We start from the raw sequence: 26,235 nt of genomic DNA, 5'->3' as shown, positions 1-26,235 counted from the left end.
GCAGGAATGTTTCGTCCGTTTGTTCACTTGAGGCATGCCTTAACGCGAAGGGGTCGGCTTCTCACCCAGAACCCCCATGGGATAGTTTCCAATTCGCTGGCAATCCCGGAGGCGCCCGGGGAATGAAAATTAGGTCTTCGATAAAACTCTTCTGTGATGGTTGTTCTGTGGTGAGACGAAAAGGAAAACTGTATGTGATTTGTTCAAAAGACCCAAAGCACAAACAGGTCAGTGTAACATTTTTAGTCATACACCCTAGTCTCTGAAAATTTGTAGCGCCAGGGTTGAGGTGTACAGATTGCCCCGCTGGGTTCGTTCTAAACGTTTGTCCTCCCGATGCCTCTGGTACTCCACTGAGCAACAGTGTATATGCCAGATGTCCTGATATTGATACTGATACACGATGCAAAACAGTAGTCGTAATGTCTTGGGATACAACAATTTCAAGAACCCTTCACTATTGTCCCTCACCCCCGGATCTTTCGAATCGAGTCTGTGTTGGCGCACCTTGGGATGATTCCGAAACAAACCTGAGCCTTTGTGTAGCATAGTTCATCAGAGCAGTCTCACTAGAAGGTTTGTGAGAGCCTACACGGTTATGATGTACTTCGCCAGTCGATCACATTCTTCGTATTCAAACTCGTTCGGTTCGTTCGCTGCATGCCTGGCTTGCTCGATGAGCACATTATACTTCTGCAGGCAGGATGGTTCTTGAAGGTTGATTAGAGCCTCGAGCGCTTTCAGATGGCCTTCAGCCGTTTTATGCGGCTTCAATGGCGGATAAGATGACAACAGAACACGAGCTTCGCGATCTGTCCCATGGTCAGAGGCGCCCCTTCAAGATCAGAAATTGAACTGACCTACGTCCAACAGGGTCTCAAGCATGGCCTTCCTGAAGAAAACACCCTCGAGAGTACTTCCTTGCAGCAACCATAAGACAGGGTGTCGTTCTTCTTCAATAATGCTTACCTGGAGTGCCCCAACCCTCCTGAAACTTTGCTGAGGGTTGCGAAAGCCTGGCGATACCACACGCCCTGTCATACTCCAAAGAAATAAGCCGTGCAACGCTCTGCAGGAGATATGAGCGAGGGGGGGAACAGAGTGATGGAGCCACTCACTGATGGAACGTCCCCGTCCTCCAACGGCATGCAGCTTCTGGGGATTTGTCTCATACTTCTGATCGTCGTAATTTTCCGGCTAGTATAGACTCCAAGTGATACGATAGCCTGTTCTCGCTGTGAGGTATCGATAAATTTCACATACGCCAGCTTGGCGTACCAGAGCTACGTATGAGCCAACTATCGCGATGACGTTCCAGTTAGCCACAGTGTCAGAAGCGCTAAACAAAGCCTGATATCCCAATGATGCACCGGACGCCAGGACGGAAGCCCCCGTCAAGAAGACAAAGAACGCAAATGACAGATCATAGAGGACGCCCATCGACACATTCCCGAGCAACCGACCCAAATCAGGTGACCCCAAGTTGTGTCAAGTATGAGACGATGGCCAGCTCATCTCTCGCGCCTCTTGGACGCGCCGAGACCCAGGCTTTCGTACACATGTCCTCAGAGCCTTTTTTCCGGCGCGACTTTTCATGCTATGCATGTAGGAACAACACCGCTTTCACCCAACTTGTTTCCGATGAATCTCCATCGACTTCGGGTCGCTGTCGCTCAAGGACACGTCCCTCGAATATACGAGTATCTGAAGCTTGTACTATCGCCTGTAAACCAACCACCCCCCTCGTTTCTCAAACACGATCTCAAACACATTACCCAACTGGTTACGAAACGCATCGGATCACCACAGGCCACTGAGGACCATAGTATCCAGGATATCGTTATTCTCCTCGCGTCCCTGGAAATATATCATCCTCTGGCGTCTTATATGCTTCTGCTGATAAAAAGCGGTTGTCCCGAACGTGTCCTTCGAGTGTGGGAGCTGGCGCAAGGTCTCCCCCACACAGCAAAAAATGGTTCTATCCATCTCCCTGAGCAAAAATATATCTCGGACGCCCTGGGATATGTGACATCAGCTGCATATTTGGTCGATGGCCGACGATCGGTGCTGACCAACGCAGTTACCTATCCCTCACATCTCAATACTCGCTCCATTAATGCTTTCCTTCGTGCAATGAATCTGGCCCGGGGTTTGGAGGCCAATACGCTGGCCTCACTTGTTTCTCATATGAAAATGGCAAAGCTGCTTGCGCATCCATCCAAAGCTGCCCAGCATTTGAAGCACTTGATTCGAAGCGCGAACCTGTCTGCCTCCATCAGTTTTTCGAAACCATCGTAGAAGGAATGCGCGGGGAAGACCCATGGATCGCGCCCTCTGGTGTTACGCCATTTTCAGATGATCCTCGATACCTTGTGTCGTTCACTGAATCCCTTTGGAGCATTCTGCTGTCCGGCTTGGCGAGGCTGGGGTCGATGGATACAGCGCGTCTCGCCTGGAATGCAATGACAGAACTTGGCGTAGAAAAGACTGTTATTTCATGGAATGCGCTCTTAGATGCATTCGGACACCACAGACTGAATGATGAGCTCGTGATGATTTGGAGATCCATGGATCAAGCGAATATCCGCAAAGATTTCTTCTCATACACTACCATGATATCATCCTTGTTCCAATTACGTCGATCCGATGACGCGATGGCTGTGTTTGAGGAGATGACAATGCTTATCGAAAACCCGAAGGCCGCCACTGAAGACGATAGTGTTTCCACTTTTCCCGGACTCGATCTTCACGAGGAATCGATAGAATCAGCAGGGGACATATTGCGACACTCCGGCGTGCGAGGATCCGCTACATTTGCATGCAATGCCGTCGTACATGGTTGCCTGAAGTCATCGCGATTAGACGACGCCGAGAGGGTCTTGGCGACCATGAAGTCGCGTGGTCCCAAACCAGACATATCCACTTACAACACATTTCTTCGTTACTACGTTCGACACCATGACTACTCTGGAATTGCGGCGACCCTCCGTGAAATTTCACTTAATGGATTGCACCCAGATGTCTTTACCTTCACCTCCATTGTTCACGCTTACCTCCGCCGTGGCAGGGACGGCACAATTGAGCAGCTTGAGAACCTCATGAAGAGAACAGGTGTCAAGCCCAATGCTGTTACGTACACAGCAATCATCGATAGTGTTGTCAGACAGGGCGGAGAAGCGAACATTGAAATGAGCTTAGCTCTTGTTCAAAAAATGGTTGAGCAGGGACTTTCACCAAACGAAATCACTTATACATCAATACTCGCAGCATTATACAGAGATTCGTCATTAGGCACCAAATTCGTTGCGAGTAAAAGAGACGATATCGAGATGCAAATGCGCAACGCCGGGATCCCAGCAAACCGCGTCACATTCCATGTCCTCATCTCCGCCCAACTCGAGACTCCAGGGGTGATTGGGATGTCAAACGCACTCCAGAAATATCAGGAAATGGTTGAAGCTGGTATCAAGCCTCGGGACGACACGTTTTACTTGTTGTTGCGGGGTGCCATAATGCGACGGGATGTAGAAAGCGGTGCGAAGATTATCTGTGAGATGGACAGAATTGGCTTTGTCCCTCAAGGTGCTGTAGCGCGGTTAGTGAGCCAGGTGCGAAAAGAGGCATCACTTGCATAGACACGGCATACCAGCGACCCATGTGCCCCCATGTAATACTGTGATTAGGATCGAAGTGATGGTTGCCCGAAGAAAAAAGACGATGTTAGGCCATATTTAGCATAGCGGACGTAGGCTATGACACCATAAATGTCATTAGACTCCTCTAAGCACGCGTTTCCAGAACCACAAGATGAACGCACCCCAATGACTCCATCTTCGCCCTAACCATTTCCCAAGGAAGGGCATAACCACAAGAGTCATGAGAAGTTGCAGTTGTTGGATGCTCTCTTCCCATTCCTGTTGAGCAAGCCTCAGGTCCTCAGCTTCTGAGTCGTAAGAGGCGTCATCAGAGAGGATGTGGACGTCGTCCAAGGACTCAAGTGAGTGGGAAGACATGTAACGCTTGGAACTCGTCCGGTAGATCCCGTGTTAGGGGCCGAATTGATATTTCATGTTCAAAAAACCTTAAGTCATTTCCCGACACAAAACACTCAGGTCACACTTATTTCCTTCTTCTCGTCCTTGCGACATGGTCCTTGCGATAGCTGGGGTTCCTGGAGCAAAAAGCAAGATGGTGGGGCAGCCGCTGTTATATGCCATCTCCATCTTCGCTAGCATCGGCGTGTTCTTGGTGGGTCCCCACATATGAGTCTCAGAACTGGCCTAACAGTGATGCACACAGTTTGGCTATGATCAGGGGTGCGTTTTCTTAGACATCTCACTTGCCCTCTATCCCTGACGTCCACCGGCATGTCCTGTAGGGTCATGTCCGGTATTATAACGGGCCCATATTTCCTCGCCTACTTCAACCGGCCCAGTCGATCGAAAATAGGGACTATGGTGGCCGTTCTAGAAATCGGGGCTTTTAGTATGTTTATGCTCCTTCGCGTGAATGACAACCGTCTGCTATCCCCACTCATACGCCTTTCATACCAGTTACATCTGTGTTGGCAGGCCGATTGGGAGACATTCTTGGTAGGCGACGTACCTTGTTCTTCGGCGCCAGTGTGTTTGTGCTCGGAGGCGCAATTCAGGTAAGTTTATGCCGCTTTTGGGTTGACATCTTTTCTGAGGCTCATTCGCCGCCTGAGTCTGGGGCGACTAGCTATGGCATCATGGTACTCGGACGACTCGTGAGCGGCGCTGGCGTTGGCCTACTATCGTATGTCTTTTGAGCTGCTGATTCATTGGAAAATTATGCACCAATCCATCGATCAGGACGATCGTTCCGATATATCAAAGTGAGGTATCCCCGGCGGACCATGTGAGTGTCCTCGTCAAGTCGCTTTAGTTAGCCTTACACTGCCCATTAGCGAGGAAAATTGGCATGCATCGAATTTACTGGGAACATTATCGGTTATGCGTCTTCTGTTGTAGGTGGCATCTGATGAAATGAACCGGGGCTGTTTACGAGACAATTCGGTAGTGGTTAGATTATTTTTGCTCATTCATACAGTCCCACATGGCATGGAGACTTCCACTTCTCATGCAATGTGTAATTGGGTCTATCCTCGCAATAGGATCTCTACTCATGCCCGAATCCCCTAGGTGGGTATCTCGAAGTGATTCCCCACCATGCCTTACACCTTACACCTCCCGTTTCTTTGTACCGCAGGTGGCTCATTGATCATGACTTTGATGAGCTCGGGAAGGCAGTAATTGTTGACCTTCATGGAGGTGATTACGATAACCCTGAAGCTTTACGTGAGTTCCAGGAAATAAAAGAAGCTGTGATGCGGGACGTGCGTATTTCGATGACACATTTCTTCTGTAACTTACCCGCGATTCTATACTGGCAAAGCGTGAATCCCCAGACCGTTCATATGCTATGATGTGGAAAAGATACAAAGGGCGCGTGCTACTGGCGATGTCTGCGCAGGCGTTCGCCCAGCTGGTAAGACCGAATTTCTTTGTATGCATGGAGCTTGGCTAATGAATGTGATAGAATGGGATAAATGGTAAAGTGTTGCACAATGCTGTGTTGGGGACAGAATCTAAAATTGATCTCGCAATCATTTTCAGTGATCTCATACTATGCACGTACGTTCAGTTGAGAAGCTCTTGCCTAGCTGTGAGACCCACCTCATTGTTTCTCTGCAGCACTTGTATTCGAACGTTGGTACAGTCACACAACTGCGCCATTGATTTAGGCTAAGCACCTCCAATCCTCTCAGAAGCTGGATGGATCGGAAGGGATGCACTTTTGATGACTGGCATCAATGCCTTAATATATATCGCTAGCACCATTCCGACGTGAGTCTGAGCGTAGCATGACTACATCAATAACACTGATACTCAGAGCTCTACAGGTGGTATCTAGTTGATATGTGGGGGCGGAGGATTATTCTCATCTCAGGAGCTGCTGTGGTACGTCTAGTGCTATCTAGGAATGTTTTTCACTAAAATATTTGCAGATGTGCATAGCCCTGTCAGCAACTGGCTGGTGGATTTATGTTGACCAGCTTATCACACCAAAAGCTGTGGTAGTATGCGTTATAATTTTCAATGCCGCTTTCGGCTACAGGTAAGGCGCGCGACCCAATAGAAGCACAGTTGAATGTTGACACGCCTTGATCCCGCTAGCTGGGGGCCGATGTGCGTTGCTTTCTTATTTTACCTTGGATGTGAACACGCTGACAAAGAAATTACGCAAAGTCCTTGGCTCTATCCTCCCGAGGTCGGTATTTTACGCCCGCTGTGTAGTTCATGTACTGAGGTCGGCGTTCACAGATTATGCCTTTGACAGTCCGAGCGAAGGGCGTATCCCTATCAACGGCTACTGTGCGCCAACCCACTCGCCGCTTTTCGATCACTAACTTCTAAGCAGAATTGGGTATTCAATTTCATCGTCGGCGAGGTTACCCCTTCGTTACAAGAACTGATCGGCTGGAGACTCTATACCATGCATGCATTCTTTTGTGCCTGCAGTTTAATCCTGGGTTCGTTTGTAACGTTCATGTTCCCCAAACATATCGCTGACACTTAATTCGAAGTCTATTTCTGTAAGGCGCGGACCCTTTGAACGAAGATGATGTGATTTACGTTTCGGTTAGTGTATCCTGAAACCATGGGTGTGCCTTTAGAAGAAATGGATGCAGTGTTTGGTGAAGAAGGCATGCCTATTTTCTCCGTTCAAGTGGGTTCAAGCTGACCCCTACTTTCCAGACATCCTGAGTGATGATGATGATGATGACGACGACGAAGACGAAGACGACGGTCTCTCAGAAACCACCTCATTGGTGCGCGATGCAAGTGATGCCTCATACAGTAGTCCTCGCGAGGGTCCTCGTTCACTGAGCCCTGTCGGCGGTGATAACGCAAAACGTAGTAGAAGATGGTTCAACGTTTTTCGGGCTCCTGGGAAAGCCCACTATACCCCAGTACAAGGGAGCGAAGTGGGCTAGAGATCCATCAGCATATCCTCATCATCACGTTGCCCGACACTTCTTGCCTCGTTACCTTACGCATCCCATGTCTCGCTTATGCAAGGCAGACTTTCTCTGAATAAGGAACAAGCTGGCGGTCCTATATCGAGACACAGCTATCGTGTATTCATACATAATGCTTTATTCCCTTGGCTTGAGTCCGTGGAACCGGTGCTAAATGTGCTATGTATGTGGTTTGCAAGTGACCAGTAGGGGGCGGGCAGTTTACTCCGGAAGAATATGACGAGGCAGCACCTCACTTTCCGAGCGGAATGCAAGCGAAGTCAGGGCAGGGCCTCCACCTTCGTGCATCCGGCAGAACCCGAAACAGCACGGACCAACTCGAGCTTGAACGTTTGACGTAACTAAGAGAGTTGAGCCTCAGCACGGGTGCCAACATCATTCGTCTGGCGGCGTCCAGCGTGACACATAAGAAATGGACTTTACGGAGATTTACAAACAAACCTCGGGCCTTGTCGCGTCGAGTCCTCAAGATGCACGGTACATACTCATCGCCATCGAAAACAGGCTCATCGTTCGCCGTTCTGATACGTTTCAAATAACGCATGCGTGGACCGTAGAAGACAAAGTGGACAGTGGACCCTCTTCTCAAAAAGGAACAACAGTCGGTGTCGCGTCCACCATGAGCGCCAGCGGGGATACAACAATCACTGGAATCGGATGGTCGTCCGATTCGCGGTACATCCTTGCGTGTTCAGCTGGTCGAGGTGCCGTTAATGTGTTTTCGTTGCTCGATGAGGCATGGACGGCTCGTATTCAGGGTGGGGTTGAAGGGATCGTCAAAGCGGAGTGGGCGCCTGAAGGGAGGAACATTGTGTGCTTTTCGGATTGGACCGTGCGTGATTTCTTCTTTCTTTGCCCCGTATGGAGCTCATTTACGGCGATTCAACAACAGCTGAGAGTAACGATATGGTCCCTCTCAACAGGCAAAGCAACGTATATTCAATATCCCAAGTACGGTGGCAAATGCAAGCCTTCATTGCTCTCCATCCACTCTTAACGTGAATTTGATTCGGGGACATCTTGATCAACAGGTTTTGCCTTCGTTCCCGGATCGAATCTTTTCATTCTGGCGGAACGTCACAAATCAAAGGATTCAATTGGGATATATGACACTAGTTCAGGATATCAGCTTTTGCGGGTGGGTTTTGTCTTCATACCATATCATCGTGTTCTTACTCTATTCGTATGATGGTAGCACTTCCCAGTCCTTACCCAGTCCTTATCCTCCCTCTGTGTTTCAACTAACGAGTACATCGCCATCTCTGAAAATACTCTCGAAGTAAGGTCTTTCCTTCCCCTACCTCAAGGTATCTGATGAATGGTGGACAAATTAGTTCAAGGTTTATATCTATAATTTTGCTGGGATTTTGCTGGGTACGTTTTTACCCGAAGAGGAAGCTGGGATGGGCGTTCGCCATATGTCGTGGCACCCTTCGGGGACTGTGTTGGCAGTGAGTGGTTGGAGTGATAAGGTATGTGAAGTTGGAAGGTAGAGTGTTATCCAAGTAGTTTTGACTTTTCTGGGATTTCCCGCATATAGATTTATCTCTTGAACCATTTTAATTGGGCACCTATAAGCATTATCGAGTTCCGCGCTCGGATCCCAGCTGAAACAGTGAGTTATTCTCTTTGGATCAACTTTTCTGATGACGGCGAACCCGGAGCTATTGGCAGATTGTATGGAAAGAGCCAGTTGGTTGGTTTGAGGCTACGCATGGCCGGGGATTCCTACCCTGTAAGTTATTCCTCTGCGAAAGATGGTGGATGATTTCCCGATTACACGACACAGATGACAGGGTGAAGCGGACAATGATCGCGCGGGATACGACAGGAAGTGCGAGTACGGGAGGATGTTTACAAATGGAGTGGAACATAAAAGGAACAGGCTTGTTGGTGATCTGGGGTACGTACGGCGTGGTGCTCTATTGTGGAATTAGTTCATTGACGGTTTTCGGCTCGCATTGATTACCGGATGGGTTCGTGGTGTCTACGGGTGGGTGGTGGGTATGTGAAACACTCGGTGGATCAGAGAACAGCCCGACAGCAGTGCATGTCTACCAGAATGGGGAAAAGATCCGTCCGCAGCTTGGAACAGTGCTGTTACACTCGAATGCGGTGATTTGTGCTGCATGGAATCCGGTAAAGGAGTGGAAATTGGGGATAAGCTGTGGGGGATGTTCGATCTATACATGGTGGAAAGCCGATGGTGATGGTGAGATAGGGGAGTGCATTGGGGTTCCAGCCAGTGAGTTACAACAGTGTGAGCGTGGAAATGCAGATTTGTTCCCACGTGCTGAATTTACAATGGCTCATTTTACATTTATATTCCCCAGAGAAATTCTCGGTGAAAGAACTGCGATGGACAACGCACGGTAATGGTTTCCTGCTCGTTGACAAGCATGCCTTTGCCTGCGCGTTTGAAGTAGAAGATGACTGATAGTGGATTCTGTACAAAAAAAAAATAACGATGATGATAATGTATTGCTTGATTTGGGATTCGGTCTCGAACATGGGATGGATTGGGGTTCCGGAGCCGTTGTGCGAGAACATTCCCATTTGTCGTTCCATTGTCCCCATCTATGTTTATATAAGCGCTTCAGCTACAGTAAAATTGAACCCTTCAATCACATTCCCCATAGGTTTTTTATATTCACAATATATAAAACGGTAATTTACACCTCTGCCTCATTCCCGCCATCTCCTTCCCCTCCCCCTCCCTTCTACCAACATGTCACAATCACTCTTCCAAAAACTCACTGCCTTCATTCAGACCCCTTTGGGTCTTTCGGTTGCCCTCGGCGGTGGTTTTATCCTCGTCTTCTATTTCCTCCTTCAAACAAAGCATCATCGCAAGTCTTATTCCTCTCAGCAGCTTTCACTTCACCAAAACTAACCGATCATTATCAGGTCGTGAACCCGTCCTCAGCCCAGATGCTTGGAGGGAGTTCCCTATTGTAGAGAAGATCAAAATCTCCCCAAACACAGCTCTCTACCGCTTTGGCTTACCGGATCCTGAGGATAATTTGGGTCTTCCTGCTGGACAGCACATTACTATTGCTGCCGAGATTGATGGAAAGGATATCGTTCGAAACTACACTCCCACCACCGGTAATGATGATCTCGGGCACTTTGACCTCGTCGTAAAGGTGGGCGCTCCCACTCCATCCAGGTGGAAGGAATTTCATAAATCTAACCACTGTAACTCCATTTTCCTCACCTCCTTTTCTAGACATATGAGAAGGGCAACGTCTCTCGTTACCTTTCTCTTCTTAAAATCGGCGACAAGGTTCGTATCAAGGGCCCAAGGGTCAATTCAGATACTCCCCTGAACTTGCCGCCGAATTTGGCCTCATCGCTGGCGGGACGGGTATCACACCTATGCTTCAAGTCGTCCGCTACTCCCTCTTCAACCCTGGTGACCCTACCAAATTCAGCCTCATTTATGCAAACGTCAATGAGGAGGATATCTTGCTGAAGACTGAGTTGGATTACCTCGTCGCCATGTTCCCCTATCGGTTCAAGGTTTACTATGTTTTGAACAATCCTCCTGCTGGCTGGAAGGGTGGTGTTGGATTTGTGTCCAAGGAGCATATTGCAGAGTACCTCCCCGGTCCTGGTCCTGAGGCCAAGATTCTCGTCTGTGGTGCGTACACAATTTCATGCTCCTTTAATTTCTCTTGTTTACACATTCCATCCTTCAGGTCCTCCCCCGATGGTTACTGCTATGAAAGGCCACCTCGATGCTCTTAAATACCCTGCCCCTCGCACAGTCAGCAAGGTCGATGATCCTGTCTTCATTTTCTAGAACACACGACACTGGACGAAAATTGCACGGGAGTGGGGTCTACTTGTTTTTTCGTATCAATAGTTATTATTTAGAATTGATGTCTCATTGCTTGCTCTCACTCTCGACCCAGCGTTGGGTTGCATACGATGTACTTCTGCATTGCAGTGCATTACTAATTGATAGAACATTACCCCGATGAAACTCTTCGGCCTGAATGATTCGGAACAATGAAATGCGGGTCTCAATCGCTGCCTTTTAGGTGCTTTCAAAGGTGGATGTGATATCCTGTTCATTCGCTCTCATCTATTACCGACTCTTCTCTATTGCGCCGATCTTTCAACACCGCTTCCAGAATCAATATCGAAAATGCTCCAATAATCATCGTCGCACCGGCGAGACTTAAAAATGTCACCGCTTCTCGAGCGTGCCCAAATAAGGTGTCTGAGATGAGAACCAGGACGATGGTAAGCAGGTTTCCGACGGATGCCACAACGGGTCCCCAGAGTGCGAGTAGAATCTGGAGTGGTATGGTGCCGAAACGTTGTTGAAATTAGGGGATCCCTGCGTGACAAAGACAGGAAGCTTACCATGAATCCACCATAATACGCACAGCCGCAGAGTGCCACCACGACGATCGACGCCCAGGTTTGAAGATCAGGTGGCGATCGCCATCTTTCTATGCCTAGATGATGCAAGATTGGAATGGGGATCCAGAGAAGAAAGAACGTGACGAGGCCTAGACAGCTTGTGATGAAATTAGGATGGAAGCCGAACGTGGGTGGAATCGGGGTATGGGGATCATTGAGATCTCCGGACGAATTCAAGAGGGAAGATGCACCTGAGGGGGCTCGGGCTCGAGTTGTAGGTGCCAGTGGCGGTATACGTTGCGTGCGGGTAGTTGGGGATGGAGGGTCAAAGTGGGAGGTAGCAGGGGCTTCTGGATCAACACTGATTCGTTCATATACGGGCGAAGAAAGTACCGCACTTCCTGGATCTTGTTCCACAGGGAGTGCGATGTAGACTTTATACATTACTTGATAGACAGCATATGCAATGGAAGCAATGAGCGCGAGGATGTCCCCAATGACATCTGTTGATGTGAATAGGCTTTGGGAGTGTTTGAAAGTAACGCTGGTGTTGATTTTGGAGGTGGAAGTGGCTCCGCCGTAAACAATTAGAAAGACTCCAGAGACGGCCACGACTACCGAGAGAAGGCGATGAAGTTCCCACTTTGTACCCACGAGGAGCACGGTGAGGATATATGTCCACATTGCGTTACAGTTCAATATGGCAGTGACATCACTTAGGCTGGAAAGATACTTTTGTAGGCTGATTGAAAAGGAGCGAAATGTGAAGGCTTACGAAGTCAATGACACTGCGATATACCACAACAACCCAGGAACGGTGACTCCAGTCGTAAGTAGAATTATTCTTCTAAGAAATTTGTGGAGAGGGAATGCACGAATACGCGATGGCCGTCCTGTGGGCTCCATTTGACTGATCAACGCTGCTCGGAGACCCGTCAAATAAGGGGTAGGTGGTATTTTGGTGTACAATGATAGCAGCATAACGTGAATAGGGAATATTATCATTAGGCTGCATTCAGGCGATCGCGGTTGAGTAATATAAATAACGCTTTGTGAGTTGTACTGACCTAGAATGAGCAAAGTAGCTGAGTGTAGGGGGGTGAAGAAGGGGAATGATTAAGTGACAAATTTTGGTGACCACGGTACACACAACAGAAAGTAAGGTTGTCGATAGCCAAGGTCAGCTTGAACGTGTTGTGTTACTTGAGATTGGACCACATATCCGGACAAGGACATCACCAGCTGCAGATGGGGCATTTATTCGTGAGCTGAGAAGCGATCTGACATGAGAGCCGCACATTACCATTGACACAGCACGCCAGCCACCAAAGGTAGTTTCCATCTCGGAAATTCTATAAGAGTGGCTCGCAACCAGCGCAAGTGCAAGCGTTAACCGAAAGAGAATGCCGGATCGTGAGAACTTGAGGCCCAAAACGGAAACTGCTCCCCGTGTTGTGCCCAGGACAGTCGGGAGCAAATGACCCAGTTCTAACGCCGTGTCTTGCGTGGTTGAAGCCACAGATGAGCTTTCCGTTCACGGCCCCACTAGAAGCGTGACTAAAAATAAAGCCTCGTGTTCGGTATGTTCCAATACAGAAGACTCATAAGAACTCTTCCATGAATCCCACCTGAGCACAGGTTCGATCAACGGTAGAGTCATCCGCTGAGGCCATAACAACTGCCCATAATGCAGCGTCCATTACATGCTCGAGTTCGTAGACCAAACCCTAACCCTCCACCTCCAGATGACCATGCATATGTTCCAACGTATGGCTCTGTCCCAGCTGGGACCTGGACTGCAGAATATCCCACCTACCCTGCATACTACCCGATGCACCATGCCCCTGATTCCTCCTCCCCTCGTGAAGACATATTCCCTACTACTGCTACCCTAAGAGAAAAGGAGCAAGTCGTTCTACCTCAGCCCACCCAAGTCAAGTCGCGCAAGCAGTCTACCTCCAATGCCGAACCACGGGAGAAACACAAGTCTAGGCCGGTCTACGATGGCCCTGTTACCTATGGTACTCCGCCGGTTTCAGCCCCTCCCCGCCATAAGCGCAGGAATTCAGAACCAGCTAGACACAGAGCTGAAGGGAATTCCCGACCAACTCCCAAATATCCCGATTCCTCCACTTCAGGTAGATTGCCTACATACTTCTCCCATCCTTTTGGCTTTTATCTAATTCACCCTATTTGTCATAGATCACGCCTTCGTTTCTTTATCATCATCGCATACTTTGAAGATACTCCATCTGCACCGTAACATATCGGATAACGCATTTCGGGAGGGATTCCTCCAAGCATGGCCGGAAGGCATCGAAAATGAGTTGCGAGCAGGTTCGAGCTGGATCATAAGATTCAAAGGCCATCCATGGTCTGCTAATGGTGAACCTGGCTTTTATGGGCGTCGGCTCATGTGTCGTGTCTTTGAATTGTTGGGAAACGGGGTAACGTTTTCGCTGCTAACCCAATTCTCCTTTTTTTAAAAAATTAACGCAGTCTGATAGGGCTACAGCTACGTTTCCACCACAAATTCATCAGACTGCAGTCATAGGGCAACACATATCTTTGCCCTCACGCCGACCTTCTTCACTTCACAATACTTCACCATGTCATTCTCCCGCCGGCGACAAGAGTTATACACAATAGATGCACCTGGACACATAGTGACCACCACCGTTGCTACCGTGCGGAAGATGTTCAGCAAATCCACCGAAGCTAGATTAGTTGCAGACGGTGTTTATGGCATCAAACTTTCCGCTGGAGGCGCACGTGAGTAGTGTTGTCCATCTGTAAAGACCAACATTATGGATCTGGCTATCGTCTAGCTATCCGCTCTGAGGACATTCCGCCAAGATTAGCACCGATGTTACAGGCGGTTAGCGCCCAAGGCTTCCGTTTAGAGGCAACCATTCAGATGGCTCGAGAGGGGTTTTTCGGATTTTTAGGCCGAACAGACGTGTGGATCTTTCGTAGCAATGTTCCTTTGCAGATGTAGAAGAGTTCGGTATTATTCATATTATTTGTGGTAAACACCAGCAATCGGCGACCAAATTACATCGATCATTTTCCTAATTGAGAATGCAGACAAGAGATGATCGACGTCGTGAAAGGAGCGTGTCAGCAAGAAGGAAGAAGTCAAAGGGGTATATTCAGATAGCAAAGAAGAGTATAAAGCAGCACGAAGTGAAGAGAGAGGAAGTTTATTTGTAAAACCCTGTTGCGATCAGGATCAGTAAAGTGTTCAGCTGGGAAGTGCAGGGAACAGGCGCGTACAGTACTGGGCTCCGTAGGGGATACAAATGTCAGGATCTCCCGAATTGCACTGGTCGAATGCACGTCACCGGTCCGAACACGTTTGAAAAACCGGCTTCTCACTCACTGATGACGGGGGTTGACCCCCAGCAGTTTTAACCCGATAAACGAAATTAGCATAGCTCCCTGTCCCAGTTCCTCCTAATTGCAGCCAGTCTACATTGGAGGCGCCATCAGGGGAAGGGATGTTCTGTTGCGAGGACGAACTCAACACCCGCTTGTGTTCAGGGCCAAACATCTAACAACTCACCGCGAGCTTACGCGCAATTATATATTCATCATTACGAACGGTTTTACTCTTTGATAGATCGAAGCGAGGAAGGAGCGCGCCGTTGATGTTGACGAAGTAGTGGTGCCCAGCTGCAAAGCCTTGAACCCAAGAGCTTTCCAGGACTGGGCCGGAGACGAGTCCTTTTGCGAAGGAAGAGAGACTGCGGGAATTCTGATCTCGGATGATGCAGGAGATGTCGAATAATGTGGCTACAGCACCCATGGAACTAAGGAGAGACCAAAAGGTCAGCAGTGGGAACACTCGTGAAAATATGGCTACTAGTACTGACGTATATTTCCCATTGGTGCACGTGTAGTTCTTAAGAGGAAGGCTAAGCTTGACTCTCCTACCCCTCGGGGTCCGCGTTGGTTAACGTACCTGCACCCCAGCACCTAACATCACCGCTTCGGGGTCCGACTTTTGACTTGTCTTTGGGAAAGCACTCGTCTGGTTGGGCATTTTGACGCCCTTCAGCTTGCACGAGGGAAGGGCGCCACCGAGCCACCGAAACCATGGAGGCACCACAGCAGCCCCGAAGATGCAAGGCAAGGAATTGATGACAAGCAGTACAGAGAAGAGCATGTTCTAGTAACAGTGGGGGGTGGACAACTGTATCTCCCTTCAAGCTGCCACCCACTCTTTATAAAACTGGACGAGCATTCTGTCAAGGGTTTGTTTGGGCAACGTCGCCTGAGTTGGTTGCTGTCATTGGGTTAGTGCGGCCTCAGCGCTGTGGCCCAGTTGAATTAAAACCGAGGAACCGGATCCGCAATCAACCGACGATACCGATGTTCGACTCCTGGAGACAGCGGCGATTCCAGCGCCTTGGGCGCGCCAAGCTGTCAGCATTAGATGTCATGGATTGTGGTGGGAATGGTCACGCGAACCCATTAATGGTCTGGGGGTCTATGTTCATTACAGAAGTCCCAAATTAGCTAAAACCATTGGACACACTCCATAGCTCCAGTTCTTCGAGTGGGATGCTATGGGCACAGCACAGGAGAGCTGGTGGCAGCGATTTGCCCGCCTAGTTCCTGATCTGGCTAAACTGGGAGTTACTCAAGTTTGGTTGCCACGTAAGCAGCTGACCCTTTTCCCCTCTTAATCTCCCCTGTCAACCTCCTGTTTTATATTTGGCTCAGCTCCCAACAAAGCATCGGAAAAGGTATGCTGCCGTTCCGCACTCAATTCGTCAATGCGCTTCATATTGTATAGCTTGGTCGTGGTTATGACGCCTATGACTTGGTAGTTATCCTTTACCCATTGCTTGCAGGAAGGCCCGCTGAAACGTCTTCTCTCCTAGTGGGACCTTGGTGAATTCAGTCAGAAGGGAACTATCGCCACCCGGTGGGGAACTAAAGCCCAGCTCCTTAATGCCATTCACATCGCCAAAGGCCATGGCGTCCAGGTGCTGGTTGACGCCGTTCTCAATGTGGGCCGCCATTTCTTTCAACCCGTCCTCAGTTAGAGTGGACTGACGCGGAAGTGCGTAGCATAAGGTGGGGGCGGATGGTGCAGAACAGTGAGCCCAAAGAGTTTCCTGGTGACGGTGCATTGATTCAATCGGCCCAGCGTGGAAGCCATACCTGTGCATCCGCTCAATCGCACCATAGAAGTAGCGCCAAAGAAGACCATCAAGGCAGGCGGGCCGTTCAGGGCACATTCACTTCAAACTGACATCAATGTAGGCGTGGACTGTGTTTGACTTCCCTGGACGGAATGGCAAAGTAGGTCATCCGCGTTGCTGAATGTTATTCTCGGCCCAATAAGTCCTATCTAGTATAGCCCATTCAGGTGGAAACATGAGCATTTCACAGGCAAGTGACCGTCAACATAAAGCTCAGTGCCAGTGCCTTCATCGGCATTTTCCAGGTGTCGACTGGGATGGTAAGGCTCGGGATAAGGGTGTCTTCAAGATAACATCAAATCGTAAGAGGGGCTGGAGCCAGTTTGTATCTAAAGAGCTGGGGAACTACGATTACCTCCTTGGTGCTGATGTAAGAGCCGAGAGCATGCATGGGTTACGATCATGGAGCTGATATGCTGTCTGAAGGTGGATCATCTTCATCCCGAAGTCCGTGCAGATATGCTGGCATGGGCTTCTTGGGTTCTTGGGGTATATTTAGATATCTATGATACATAGATGATGCTGACACTTGCTTGCTGCTAGGAAACCGGGGCCCAGGGGTTCCGACTGGACGCGTGCAAGCACTTTGATCACAGGTTCCTGTGCGAATTCGTGGGTATATTAACATCATTCACAGAATGGCTTGACTTAGCTATAGATTAGGTGAAAACCGCCCGTTCTGCCGGCAGGCCGCAAATGTTTGCAGTTGCTGAGGTATGGAATTCTGAAGTGGGAATTCTGCTTGATTTCATGAATGCGCTCTCAGTTCCTGTATGGTCACCTAATTCCTTTCGAACTGTGGATGCTGAAGTTTTGCTCTACCCACAGATGGCGCTTTTCGATGCTCCATTACACACCACGTTTCACAAGGCATCTATGCTCGGCCCGGATTTTGACTTGAGGACGATTTTCCACGATTCTCTTGTTCAGAGTCGCCCAAGAGATGCTGTCACATTTGTAGAGAACCACGAGTAAGTTTTTACACCATAAGCTAATAGGGTTTAGTAACTGATATCCTTCAAGCACGGTCAGAATCAGTTACATTATTTTCAAGGTCGGCTGTGCTGATTGTATTGCGCCATCAGGTCGAGGGCCAGTCCTTGGAAAGCCCTGTTAGCGGTTTTTTTTTTTTCACCGACTGGCCTCACGTCTGATGCCCAGTTCTCGATATTCTCAGGTATCGCGAGCGTTCGCTCCGATTGCCTACTCGATTATTCTCTTGCGTCCAGAAGGCTACCCGTGAGTCTGGCTAATTTTGTCATCTATCAGTTATTTCACATTTTATCCACTGGAAGTTGTGTGTACCATGCCGATTTGATGGGTCCTCGAGCAATCCCTGAGCTTCCGAAGCTAATGGAGGCCCGCAAAAGATTCGCGTATGGTCGCTGCATAGATCATATCGAAAATAGCAGAGATCCGAACTTCATTGGATTCCTCCGTACCGGAAAGTCAAAGGATGGGCCGGGATGCGCGGTTATTCTCAGCAATGACGTTGCAATAACGTTGGTCGTGGACAGGACTTTGGGATGGGCTAACACTGATGCTTCATAACTAGGGACTCGAGTAAGGTTTTGACTATAAGCGTTGGTACACAGCATACGGGAACAAGGTGGTGCGATTATCTGGGTCGGGAGGGCGAGACCTATATCGATGCTGATGGGAAAGGCCATTTCCCAATTCTCTACGGTACTTGTGTCTATGTAAGAGAGGACACTATGTAACTGGATCCAGATTATGCTTTACATGTCAGACTACATTATAATGCTTGCGCTAATCCCATTCATCGCCGTCTTCATCGTTTTCATCATCATCGCTCTCGCCCAAGCTCTTATTTCGAGCTAATAGGGCTGATGCTAATGCATCCGCAAGCCCTGCACCAGCCACTGCACCAGCACCTGTGGCTGCGGCCGTGGCAGTACTGCTGCCGATCCCATTGCCTGGAGGGCTTTCATCCGGCTTCGGCGTCTTTCGAAGAGTGTGGACACCTTTGCCCTGAATGGATTCCAGCAAAGCGTTTCTGGCTGGAGTAGGAGCAGGCGAACTTGTTGTTACTGACGGTGCACCGCCAGCTGGAGGTGGAGGTGGGAGGTGCCCCCAATCGTCCTGGGGGTGGAGGCGGAGGCGGAGGCGGCGGAGGTGGGACCGATGGGGTGCCAGTCGGAGTGGACGCTTCTACCACTGCGGATGCACCCTGCCTTGGACCAGGTGGCGGTGGCGGTGGCGGAGGGGGAGGGGGTGCTGCAGAAGTTGAACTTGGCGCCGAACGGGTCGGTGGCGGGGGTGGCGGGGTGGCGCCGTAAAGGGGGGAGCTGCTGCAGGAGTTGGCGCCGAACGGGCCGGTGGTGGGGGTGGTGCTGCAGGGGGGGGAGGCGCACTACGAGGCGGTGGAAGGGCAGGAGCCGGGGGGGCAGGGGAGGTAGAGGTGCTCCAACTGGACGAGAAGGCGGTGGCGGTGGCGGAGCAGCTGGACGAGGTGGAGGTGCGGTTTGTCGAGGAAGTCGGAGAGTCGGAGATTGTTGAATAGACTCGGGCTCGGGCTCTGGCTCTGGCTCTGGCTCTGGACTGGGCTTTCGAACGGGGGGGGCAATGGATCGTCGGGGGGCCGGTGGCGGTGGCGGCTTTCTCTTTGTTTTCTGTTCCTCTCGAGGAACGTTCTGGGCCATAAATTGTCTCACGAATTCTTCATCTTCTTTAATCATTTGTGGTGTTACACCACGACTTCCCAATTGGTCTAGAATGGCTTGCCATGAAGAGTCCACTCCCCTGGATGAAAAGCCCAGCTCGGCATCATACCCCATGTGAGCTTTATGCTGGAAATTTGTAGGTGCCGATATCATCGACTTATCAATCTTTCCTCCCTTCTTCTTGCTTGAGGTCGATGACTTGGCTTTAATGGTGAAGCTTTGTCAGATCATCGCATTCCTGGTGGCATTGAAAATGCGAACCTTTGGGCGGTTTGGAACGGTTTTTAATTTTCTTGGAAAATCCACTAGCTTCTCCTTCATCGGAAAACACGAAGGCAATCATGCATTCCTATAACGAAACATGAATAAACCATTGAATAAAAGACTGGAGCCTTTACATCGCCCGCAAAAGTATGGAAGAAGGACCGGTCTTGGTTGTAGATGAAGGGTTCGTAAATCTCGTGCTCCCATATGATGCCGCGGGATCCCTGCAGCATAGACCAGCCAAAGCCAAAGGTGAGGACTAAGCCAGCTGAATGGAAACAGGTCACGCACAACCAGATCGACCAGTCTAAACCAGAACCCCCCCTTCAGCTTATCGGACACGAGCACCAGGGCTCCTTGGAGCCCGGTGTATGACCATGTGTTCGGCGAGGGATATGCGTAGTAGATTCTGACAACCGATGCGGTCAAGATCTTTGAAGTTGTCGATGGAATAACCGATTTGATTCGTTCCTTGTCAGAGGATGTCACAGTGGATGACGCAGGCATGCTGGATGCCCTGGGATTGTGGTAGTGAGAGAGCGCAGGGAAGCGGGGTTACCGCAGTCCAAGACAGGTTGAGGCAGTGAATTTCCCACGCTGCGGACAATTTCCTGCTTCATTCGAAAATCTTATTGAATCGTGTCATAGCAATGTAATGTACAACTGCAGTTTGCCCTGCATCTTCCTTACAATCCAGGTCTGACTGCTGCACCTATATCGGAATCCCGGCGTATTCGTCGAGTCCGAGACTTAGGTTGAGGTTCTGAGAAATTAGGATGAACAGACTGAAGGAACCTTTCAAGCAAATACTTACTTGTACGCATTGGGTAGCAGCACCTTTTAGAAGGTTGTCAAGACCGCCCTGAAGCGAATTTTGAGGTTTAGAAACCGACCGGTTGTAGGAAACTAAAGTGAGGCATACCACGACAACAACCCGTTTACCCGAGCTGTGGACCTGAAATCCACCCGCCCGCCATCCGTGGTGACACTGGACCTCTTGTAACGACGGAACGCCGGTTTGGATTGTGATCAACTTATTTTGTCCATATTTTTCTGTGTAGAGCTGCCGCACGTCTGATGCCTTCAATTCTTCCCTCAGGGGTGCTGAAAGCACTGAGATAATGCCGCTAAACCAAGGGGCAACCGTCGGAATGAACGCTGGCTTCAGGGATGCAGAACCATTGGGAAGGAGACTGGATAAGTGATGGCCAGCTTCTCTCTCGTGGATGTGGTCTGTAATCGAGTATGGTCTGATTCCTCCCGCAAGATCTCCAGGGTCAACTTTGGGCGCCGTTGTCGGTCGTCCAGTTTCCGATTTTTGACCAGCTTTCGTCCCAGCACCACTATAACCCGAAACTCCGAAGACAGTGGGGGGCGCGCTGACGTCTAGATGGGGGAGCAACGGCGCGATAAGCAGTTGGGAAGAGGTTGCATAGCATCCCGGATTGGATATTCTCGATGCGGCCTTTATTTTCTCCCTCCCATAGAGTTCTACAAAGAATTCAAAAAGAAGAAAAGGAAGTATGATTTATTTTAACTCGAGATTATTGTTACAAATGTGCCGCACCCGGGAGTCCATATGTCCACCCATCCTCGAACCGATAGTCAGCACTGAGGTCGATAATGACGCTCGACTTCTCGCCCTCCGAGGCTCGTTTCTCGGCTCCCTTATCGATAGCGTCAACGAAGGGCTTGCACACGCCATTGGGAAGAGCCATGATCCAAGCATCGACGGCGCCACCCTCCTCCATTTTCTCCACATCCTTGGATCCAAGGTTCTCATATTTGAGATTTGAGTTCTCGTGGTAACCATCGACCGTGAATCCGGCGAGCTCACGAGATGAGACATGAGCCAAATCCAGATTGGGGTGACCAGACAGGATGTTGATCAGTGCCTGACCAGTATACCCGCGTGCGCCGATCAAAGCAACCTTCTTCCGAGAGGAATTGGTGGGAATGGGTCTATCTTCGACCGCGGTAGCGTAGCATCGCGACTGAATGCTTGAGAAACCGGTACGTAGACCTGTAGTTTCGGTCCGCCTGGCAAGGGTCGAGAATCTGCGGATGGCGGCGCCGGCCCCTCCACGGGGAGGTGGAGGAACATTGATAGGAAGGTATGCACGTTCAATTCTTCCCTTAGACTCGAAATCCTTCACAGCCTTCTCCACCTGGTTGACATCCTGAATACCATACCAGAAGAGTGTGCGACCAGCCCGGGTGAAGCTGCCGTCAGCACGCTCGTAGTGCCAGGCTCGATTCTCATCCTCTGTTGAAACGCTCCAGAAAAGCTTGCGATGATCTCTCTTGATGGCGCTGAACACGTTGTCGATCACATTGTTTAGGACGCCAGCCCGCGAGTGGAGAAACTTCGTCATTATTGGAACTTCACCCTCTGGGTGGCTGACGATGGCGACCACGTCCAGAGGCTCGTCTGCATAGATGGAATATGGAGTTTTGGAGAGTTCATTCAGAACACCAGTGATGCTCGTGAGACCATTGAGGACGTCAGGATCACGGTCATGGATGATTTGACGTAAACGGTCGGTGCCGACAGCATCGGTCGAGTTGTGTTTGAAGAGCTTGTAGCCTCGTCTAATGAGAGTCCCCGCTCCGTTGTCCGTGAATAGCTCCTTATGCAGGCTATCTGCAGAGATAATTGCCACGGAGGAGGAGCGAGGAAGGTGATCTAAGAGCTCTTTGATTTCGCGCAGCTTTAGTTTGGTTCCAAACTTCACCCATTCTTGCTTCATTAGAGAGTCGAATTCCTGAGAGAATGTCAGGCAGGAACCGTCAATGTTTGTTAGTCACCCACCTCGTCTAAGTTAATAGTGTCCAGCTTTTGGCCGGTAATGCCATGGAAGAGACCACCCTTCTCATTCAGGAAAACGATTTTCATAGGCTCGAGCTCCTTTGCAAGCTCTCCAGCTGCTACATCAGCATTGACATTAAGGATCTGACCGTCAGGCGTTTCGGCTAAGCTGGTGAGGATCGGTAATGCACCAGCTCGGATAGACTCCTCGATCGGCCGCTTGTCAATCTTCATAATTTTTCCGACCAGACCATACTTGTCTCGATCGAGATAGTCAGCGGTGAAGATGCCCGACGTGATGGGACGGGCACGAGTGCCCAGCTTCTCAAGGGCACCGACAAGACGAAGATTTTCCTCCAAAAATACACGACGAGCAATTTGAAGTGTTTTTGCGTCTGATAACGAACCATTCAGTGATCGGAGCAATCGTCAATGAGGCATAGGAACACAAACCCGTAATCCGAATCCCATCAATGTAATCAGGAATGATGCCTTCCCCTTCAATGATAGAGTTCAATTGAGGCCCCCCACCATGCAAAATGACTGGGAAAAGTCCAACACGGTACAGGAAGCTAAAGCTGTGCGCAAGCTCGTCGATCTGATCAAGTACCGCGCCGCCGACTTTGATGACTGCGAATTTCGCGGGATGCGATGGATGAGAGGAAGAGGAAAAGATACGGAGGTAGCGCTCAACCTCTTTTTTTGATCCTATGGAGAATAGAAGACGGGTGATTGTGTCCTAAGGGTAAAAGCCAGAGTCTGAAAAGTGCTAGCGAGGAGCGAAACTAGAGAAGTACCCTGTCAGTTTGTACGCTTCCTGTCTGGATGGACCGGGCGAGCGCTGGGATAGCCCGGCGCTGCCCTGCTATAAAGAGAGCGGGCGGTGGCAGGCCAAGTTTGGAGGGCTTGAGGAGTGACCGAAAAGCTTTCATGATGTCGTGTCTGTGTTCGTGTTTCCCCTCTGAGCGATACCGCAGGTAAGCGCCAGTTCCGTAGTGAAAAAGAGTGTTGATGGGTTTGCAAAGAGGGTTTGTTCCTTTTTACCCTGTCAGGTCTGGTCGGCTGAGCTCGGACGTTGAATTGAAAGAGGTATTTCCCACGGCACACCCCTAGTCTTCTGGCGATTAATTCATCCCATAAGATTGGATCAGGTGAACAAGCCACAAGCATCCCAGTATTCATCGTCGGCTAGGACGTTAACGCCAGCCCTTGTGATGTTTCCGGAGGAAAGCATGGTCATCCATCCCGAGCATTGGACCTTGTAAATGGTCTCTCTTATTCACTGTGTGGAGGGTGTGAGCGACTTTTCTACTTCATGAATAAGCAGATAATAATGGCTTTTCTTCATAAGTCAGCATATGAACGTGGCGTGCTATGGCGTTTGACCGATGGATCACCTACAAAAGCCCTGCAGCCGTCATCGACTCACCCCACTCTGTGTAAAGACTTTGAAAATCTCCTCCATCAGGTCTTATGGTTTCCCAGTTTGCTGTCACGGCCGATCTTTACTATTTGAACCCTCCTGATAACGGAGAGAAGCCCTGGACGAACGTTAATGCGAACAACACCATTCAAGCAATCACCAGTCCTCCAAATTTCCAGGACCGCAACTACAACTTTGTCAAACACTCTCTCCCGATTCACCCAGTTCAGTCTGATGACCCCGACATTACTCTCGATCGTGCTGGCTTTCAGTTCTATCGTCGTCCTAGCAAGGAGAAGACTTTCGATGACGAAGAACAAATTAAGGCCGAATATTACCAAGAGTCCATTGGTCTCATCAAAGAGCTCACTGGAGCCAATCGGGTCGTAGTCTTTGACCATGTATATCCTTAAAACCATAGTATACTTTCAGTCCAAATTCTTATCTGCTGCCTCAACTAGACCATTCGTCGGTCCGGCGCGACAGGTCCCAATACGCCGGACAATCGGCAGCCAGTGAGCTCCGTTCCTGCTTATTTCCACCAAAACATTCATGCTAATCTCCGGTGAAAGGTTACGACCGTTCATGTGGACCAAACCCCAGAAGCAGCCGAAAATAGGGTGAAACGCCATCTTCCTCCTGAAGACGTTTCTGAGCTCCTCAGTAAACGACACCAAATCATTAACCTTTGGCGTCCTTTCAGCCATGTTGCCCAAGACTGGCCACTTGCCTTGGCCGACTACCGCCATCTAGACTACGAAAAGGATCTGACGCCCGTCACGCTCAAATACCCGGATCGTGAAGGCGAGACCTTCGGCGTCAAGTTTAACGAACGACATAAGTGGTATTACATGAAGGACATGACGCCAGATGATCTCGTTCTTATTAAGTGGTGAGGATTTGGAGGACGAGTTTGGGACTTCCGAGCGGTCTTAACTCACAAATGACGCTTATTCTCTAGCTTTGATTCCAAAACGGATGAAGGCATTTCCCGTCTCACTCCTCACACCGCCTTTTTTGATACGGCGGCTCCAACTGACGCTCCCCCGCGTCATTCGATTGAAATACGCGCACTTGTCTTTTATCCTTAACGATTGAGTTAGCGCTTTTCTCCCCAGTTCGATGCGAACCATGAGTTGGGATTGTATTCATTCTGAAGTGGCCAGACTTTGTATAAACAAAACGCACATCCAACATGTATCCACCACTACATACGCTCTCGAAGATAATTGTACTATGACTTTGCATTCACGAGGGTTGCGTTGTTGAATCCGCGGTATCAACGGTTGTTGCGAGGGCGCAGGAAAGGGTATGACGTATGTTCCCGAGATTGGATTGGTACTTTAATGCCTTCCAGATTCCCCGCTTCCTCAGGAGAGCGTGGTTTAATGCCTGTAAGTCGAAGAAGGGCTTTTCGCATAGATTCGAAAACGGCGGAGTGAGGCTCAGGGTATATCGACTCAATGTCATGTTTGTAAATGAGGCCTGAAATGGGGGAGAAGTGGTAGGTTGATGACCTGAAACGAATGAGATACAATAAGCATTACGGATTCGAGAGCTTTGACGCCGCTTACACAGTCCAGGCTGAGATAGTTGACGACAACCTTGCCACTCCCTGCATATTGAGATCAATGCGAACCTTCCTCTCCCTCGGTCCACACGGCAGGATGCTCATTCGCTCTAGGACCACAGTGCAATCAGAGTGCAGGGCCGTAAACGATGACTTCAGTAGCACAGAAGATCCTTGGTACAAAGCCAATCCTACAAGGCGACGCACGGCGCATTCGATATTAGCTTGGCAAAGTCACCATGCGGCTTTTGACATACCCTGTATCCGTAGCGTCTCAGGAAAGGGCGGAGGCAGTCTCGTTGGGGGTCTGTAGGATAGAACTATATCTTTTGAGTATATAGGCTCTTCAGCATCGAGAGTGTCGTCGTGCGATGTGTTCATTATTAACCCGGCGCTAAAGAAGTCAGGCAATGTGCTGGTAAGTACGTAGATCGCACGTCCTACCAGTACCTCCACATCAGAAGGTGCAGCACAAACGTATTTACTGGATAGTACTTGCCGACTCTGATATCCCATTCTGAATCAGACACTCTGGGATATTGCTCTGACACGTTTCCAGATGACGAGGATGGCTGAAACGACGCTGTCGAGCGTTGTTGAAATTGTGAAAGAGATCGAAGTGTCTGCGAGAGCGCCAACGATTTCCTGGAAAAAACTGGCGCCGGACTGCGAAAGGATGCCGACAGCCTCGCGCCTGGACGTATCTTGGCAGATACCGCCGCTCTCATGGAAGTTCTGTGAGTTATGACTCATTGAATTCTTATTGACTCCTTGGCAAGGTCCGATGTCATATTTGAGGACATGAGCAGAAGAAAAGGAAAATTACGGTAAC

General features: G+C 49.6%; 15 protein-coding genes across 15 annotated transcripts; 8 read left to right on the top strand and 7 right to left on the bottom strand.

Moving 5' to 3' along the window:
• Positions 1 to 110: 110 nt before the first annotated feature.
• EI90DRAFT_2926622 (ribosomal protein L36-domain-containing protein) lies at positions 111 to 266 on the top strand (the record flags this gene model as incomplete). Its single annotated transcript, XM_039054919.1, has 1 exon — positions 111 to 266. A coding segment is annotated over one exon (156 nt), but the record flags the coding sequence as incomplete, so codon positions are not given.
• An 18-nt stretch (positions 267 to 284) lies between these two features.
• Positions 285 to 1,158, bottom strand: EI90DRAFT_3065764 (uncharacterized protein). Its single transcript, XM_039060905.1, has 5 exons — positions 1,119 to 1,158; positions 970 to 1,069; positions 861 to 920; positions 593 to 812; positions 285 to 536 (listed from the first exon to the last, which is right to left on the bottom strand). Exons 1-5 carry the CDS (start codon positions 1,146 to 1,148, stop codon positions 458 to 460), a joined length of 489 nt encoding a protein of 162 aa, XP_038914034.1. The 5' UTR covers positions 1,149 to 1,158; the 3' UTR covers positions 285 to 457.
• EI90DRAFT_3065763 (uncharacterized protein) lies at positions 718 to 1,579 on the bottom strand. The gene is made up of 2 exons (XM_039060904.1): positions 874 to 1,579; positions 718 to 822 (listed from the first exon to the last, which is right to left on the bottom strand). The coding sequence occupies exon 1, from the start codon at positions 1,438 to 1,440 to the stop codon at positions 1,198 to 1,200; it is 243 nt and encodes an 80-aa protein (XP_038914033.1). The 5' UTR covers positions 1,441 to 1,579; the 3' UTR covers positions 718 to 822; positions 874 to 1,197.
• EI90DRAFT_3065760 (uncharacterized protein) lies at positions 1,577 to 3,735 on the top strand (the record flags this gene model as incomplete). Its single annotated transcript, XM_039060903.1, has 3 exons — positions 1,577 to 2,278; positions 2,299 to 3,595; positions 3,684 to 3,735. The coding sequence occupies exons 1-3, from the start codon at positions 1,600 to 1,602 to the stop codon at positions 3,733 to 3,735; spliced, it is 2,028 nt and encodes a 675-aa protein (XP_038914032.1). The 5' UTR covers positions 1,577 to 1,599.
• A 370-nt stretch (positions 3,736 to 4,105) lies between these two features.
• EI90DRAFT_3155887 (general substrate transporter) lies at positions 4,106 to 7,304 on the top strand. The gene is made up of 22 exons (XM_039066022.1): positions 4,106 to 4,248; positions 4,300 to 4,316; positions 4,379 to 4,485; positions 4,554 to 4,651; positions 4,709 to 4,779; positions 4,836 to 4,881; positions 4,931 to 4,990; positions 5,044 to 5,165; positions 5,233 to 5,359; positions 5,419 to 5,511; positions 5,563 to 5,575; positions 5,640 to 5,657; positions 5,718 to 5,732; positions 5,792 to 5,870; positions 5,927 to 5,984; positions 6,032 to 6,141; positions 6,201 to 6,294; positions 6,348 to 6,398; positions 6,445 to 6,556; positions 6,611 to 6,619; positions 6,671 to 6,730; positions 6,783 to 7,304. Exons 1-22 carry the CDS (start codon positions 4,147 to 4,149, stop codon positions 7,019 to 7,021), a joined length of 1,701 nt encoding a protein of 566 aa, XP_038914031.1. The 5' UTR covers positions 4,106 to 4,146; the 3' UTR covers positions 7,022 to 7,304.
• Positions 7,305 to 7,358: 54 nt separating this feature from the next.
• Positions 7,359 to 9,503, top strand: EI90DRAFT_3290679 (YVTN repeat-like/Quino protein amine dehydrogenase; the record flags this gene model as incomplete). Its single annotated transcript, XM_039067236.1, has 10 exons — positions 7,359 to 7,898; positions 7,959 to 8,031; positions 8,098 to 8,204; positions 8,262 to 8,345; positions 8,401 to 8,538; positions 8,607 to 8,681; positions 8,741 to 8,801; positions 8,856 to 8,969; positions 9,096 to 9,311; positions 9,400 to 9,503. The coding sequence occupies exons 1-10, from the start codon at positions 7,479 to 7,481 to the stop codon at positions 9,501 to 9,503; spliced, it is 1,392 nt and encodes a 463-aa protein (XP_038914030.1). The 5' UTR covers positions 7,359 to 7,478.
• Positions 9,504 to 9,770: 267 nt separating this feature from the next.
• On the top strand, positions 9,771 to 10,871 carry EI90DRAFT_3290678 (putative NADH-cytochrome b5 reductase; the record flags this gene model as incomplete). The annotated part of the gene is made up of 5 exons (XM_039067235.1): positions 9,771 to 9,915; positions 9,974 to 10,212; positions 10,296 to 10,352; positions 10,373 to 10,709; positions 10,768 to 10,871. Exons 1-5 carry the CDS (start codon positions 9,795 to 9,797, stop codon positions 10,869 to 10,871), a joined length of 858 nt encoding a protein of 285 aa, XP_038914029.1. The 5' UTR covers positions 9,771 to 9,794.
• Positions 10,872 to 10,884: 13 nt separating this feature from the next.
• On the bottom strand, positions 10,885 to 12,697 carry EI90DRAFT_2974599 (uncharacterized protein; the record flags this gene model as incomplete). Its single annotated transcript, XM_039055814.1, has 5 exons — positions 10,885 to 11,370; positions 11,441 to 12,161; positions 12,216 to 12,449; positions 12,508 to 12,525; positions 12,591 to 12,697. 5 exons carry the CDS (start codon positions 12,695 to 12,697, stop codon positions 11,143 to 11,145), a joined length of 1,308 nt encoding a protein of 435 aa, XP_038914028.1. The 3' UTR covers positions 10,885 to 11,142.
• A 430-nt stretch (positions 12,698 to 13,127) lies between these two features.
• On the top strand, positions 13,128 to 14,438 carry EI90DRAFT_3017810 (uncharacterized protein; the record flags this gene model as incomplete). Its single annotated transcript, XM_039057149.1, has 4 exons — positions 13,128 to 13,578; positions 13,643 to 13,887; positions 13,948 to 14,212; positions 14,269 to 14,438. The coding sequence occupies 4 exons, from the start codon at positions 13,128 to 13,130 to the stop codon at positions 14,436 to 14,438; spliced, it is 1,131 nt and encodes a 376-aa protein (XP_038914027.1).
• A 198-nt stretch (positions 14,439 to 14,636) lies between these two features.
• Positions 14,637 to 15,748, bottom strand: EI90DRAFT_3065741 (uncharacterized protein). Its single transcript, XM_039060902.1, has 5 exons — positions 15,405 to 15,748; positions 15,316 to 15,344; positions 15,006 to 15,252; positions 14,717 to 14,945; positions 14,637 to 14,657 (listed from the first exon to the last, which is right to left on the bottom strand). Exons 1-4 carry the CDS (start codon positions 15,606 to 15,608, stop codon positions 14,781 to 14,783), a joined length of 645 nt encoding a protein of 214 aa, XP_038914026.1. The 5' UTR covers positions 15,609 to 15,748; the 3' UTR covers positions 14,637 to 14,657; positions 14,717 to 14,780.
• Positions 15,749 to 15,965: 217 nt separating this feature from the next.
• EI90DRAFT_3065735 (glycoside hydrolase family 13 protein) lies at positions 15,966 to 18,443 on the top strand. Its single transcript, XM_039060901.1, is given in 18 exon segments — positions 15,966 to 16,102; positions 16,169 to 16,191; positions 16,242 to 16,271; positions 16,330 to 16,458; positions 16,520 to 16,548; positions 16,599 to 16,665; positions 16,715 to 16,753; positions 16,807 to 16,843; positions 16,899 to 17,023; positions 17,080 to 17,142; positions 17,197 to 17,265; positions 17,317 to 17,424; positions 17,482 to 17,623; positions 17,635 to 17,638; positions 17,738 to 17,765; positions 17,831 to 17,892; positions 17,949 to 18,155; positions 18,209 to 18,443. The coding sequence occupies 18 exon segments, from the start codon at positions 16,012 to 16,014 to the stop codon at positions 18,372 to 18,374; spliced, it is 1,419 nt and encodes a 472-aa protein (XP_038914025.1). The 5' UTR covers positions 15,966 to 16,011; the 3' UTR covers positions 18,375 to 18,443.
• Positions 18,444 to 18,602: 159 nt separating this feature from the next.
• On the bottom strand, positions 18,603 to 20,192 carry EI90DRAFT_2998089 (uncharacterized protein). The gene is made up of 4 exons (XM_039056251.1): positions 19,893 to 20,192; positions 19,736 to 19,825; positions 19,599 to 19,686; positions 18,603 to 19,540 (listed from the first exon to the last, which is right to left on the bottom strand). The coding sequence occupies exons 1-4, from the start codon at positions 20,106 to 20,108 to the stop codon at positions 18,702 to 18,704; spliced, it is 1,233 nt and encodes a 410-aa protein (XP_038914024.1). The 5' UTR covers positions 20,109 to 20,192; the 3' UTR covers positions 18,603 to 18,701.
• Positions 20,193 to 20,211: 19 nt separating this feature from the next.
• EI90DRAFT_3155880 (uncharacterized protein) lies at positions 20,212 to 23,635 on the bottom strand. The gene is made up of 7 exons (XM_039066021.1): positions 23,208 to 23,635; positions 22,864 to 23,149; positions 22,414 to 22,805; positions 21,169 to 22,366; positions 20,524 to 21,092; positions 20,416 to 20,463; positions 20,212 to 20,364 (listed from the first exon to the last, which is right to left on the bottom strand). Exons 1-7 carry the CDS (start codon positions 23,340 to 23,342, stop codon positions 20,314 to 20,316), a joined length of 2,679 nt encoding a protein of 892 aa, XP_038914023.1. The 5' UTR covers positions 23,343 to 23,635; the 3' UTR covers positions 20,212 to 20,313.
• Positions 23,636 to 23,761: 126 nt separating this feature from the next.
• On the top strand, positions 23,762 to 24,990 carry EI90DRAFT_3065726 (uncharacterized protein). The gene is made up of 4 exons (XM_039060900.1): positions 23,762 to 24,234; positions 24,295 to 24,348; positions 24,406 to 24,725; positions 24,795 to 24,990. Exons 1-4 carry the CDS (start codon positions 23,884 to 23,886, stop codon positions 24,922 to 24,924), a joined length of 855 nt encoding a protein of 284 aa, XP_038914022.1. The 5' UTR covers positions 23,762 to 23,883; the 3' UTR covers positions 24,925 to 24,990.
• EI90DRAFT_1605536 (uncharacterized protein) lies at positions 24,847 to 26,218 on the bottom strand. Its single transcript, XM_039051958.1, has 5 exons — positions 25,903 to 26,218; positions 25,661 to 25,797; positions 25,408 to 25,594; positions 25,049 to 25,350; positions 24,847 to 24,986 (listed from the first exon to the last, which is right to left on the bottom strand). The coding sequence occupies exons 1-4, from the start codon at positions 25,917 to 25,919 to the stop codon at positions 25,113 to 25,115; spliced, it is 579 nt and encodes a 192-aa protein (XP_038914021.1). The 5' UTR covers positions 25,920 to 26,218; the 3' UTR covers positions 24,847 to 24,986; positions 25,049 to 25,112.
• Between the last annotated feature and the right edge of the window lie 17 nt (positions 26,219 to 26,235).

The sequence above is a fragment of the Cantharellus anzutake genome, assembly GCF_015039405.1.
Source record: "Cantharellus anzutake strain C23 chromosome Unknown EI90scaffold_37, whole genome shotgun sequence".
Classification (NCBI taxonomy): Eukaryota; Fungi; Basidiomycota; class Agaricomycetes; order Cantharellales; family Hydnaceae; genus Cantharellus; species Cantharellus anzutake.
This window is presented reverse-complemented; position numbering and strand designations above follow the sequence as displayed.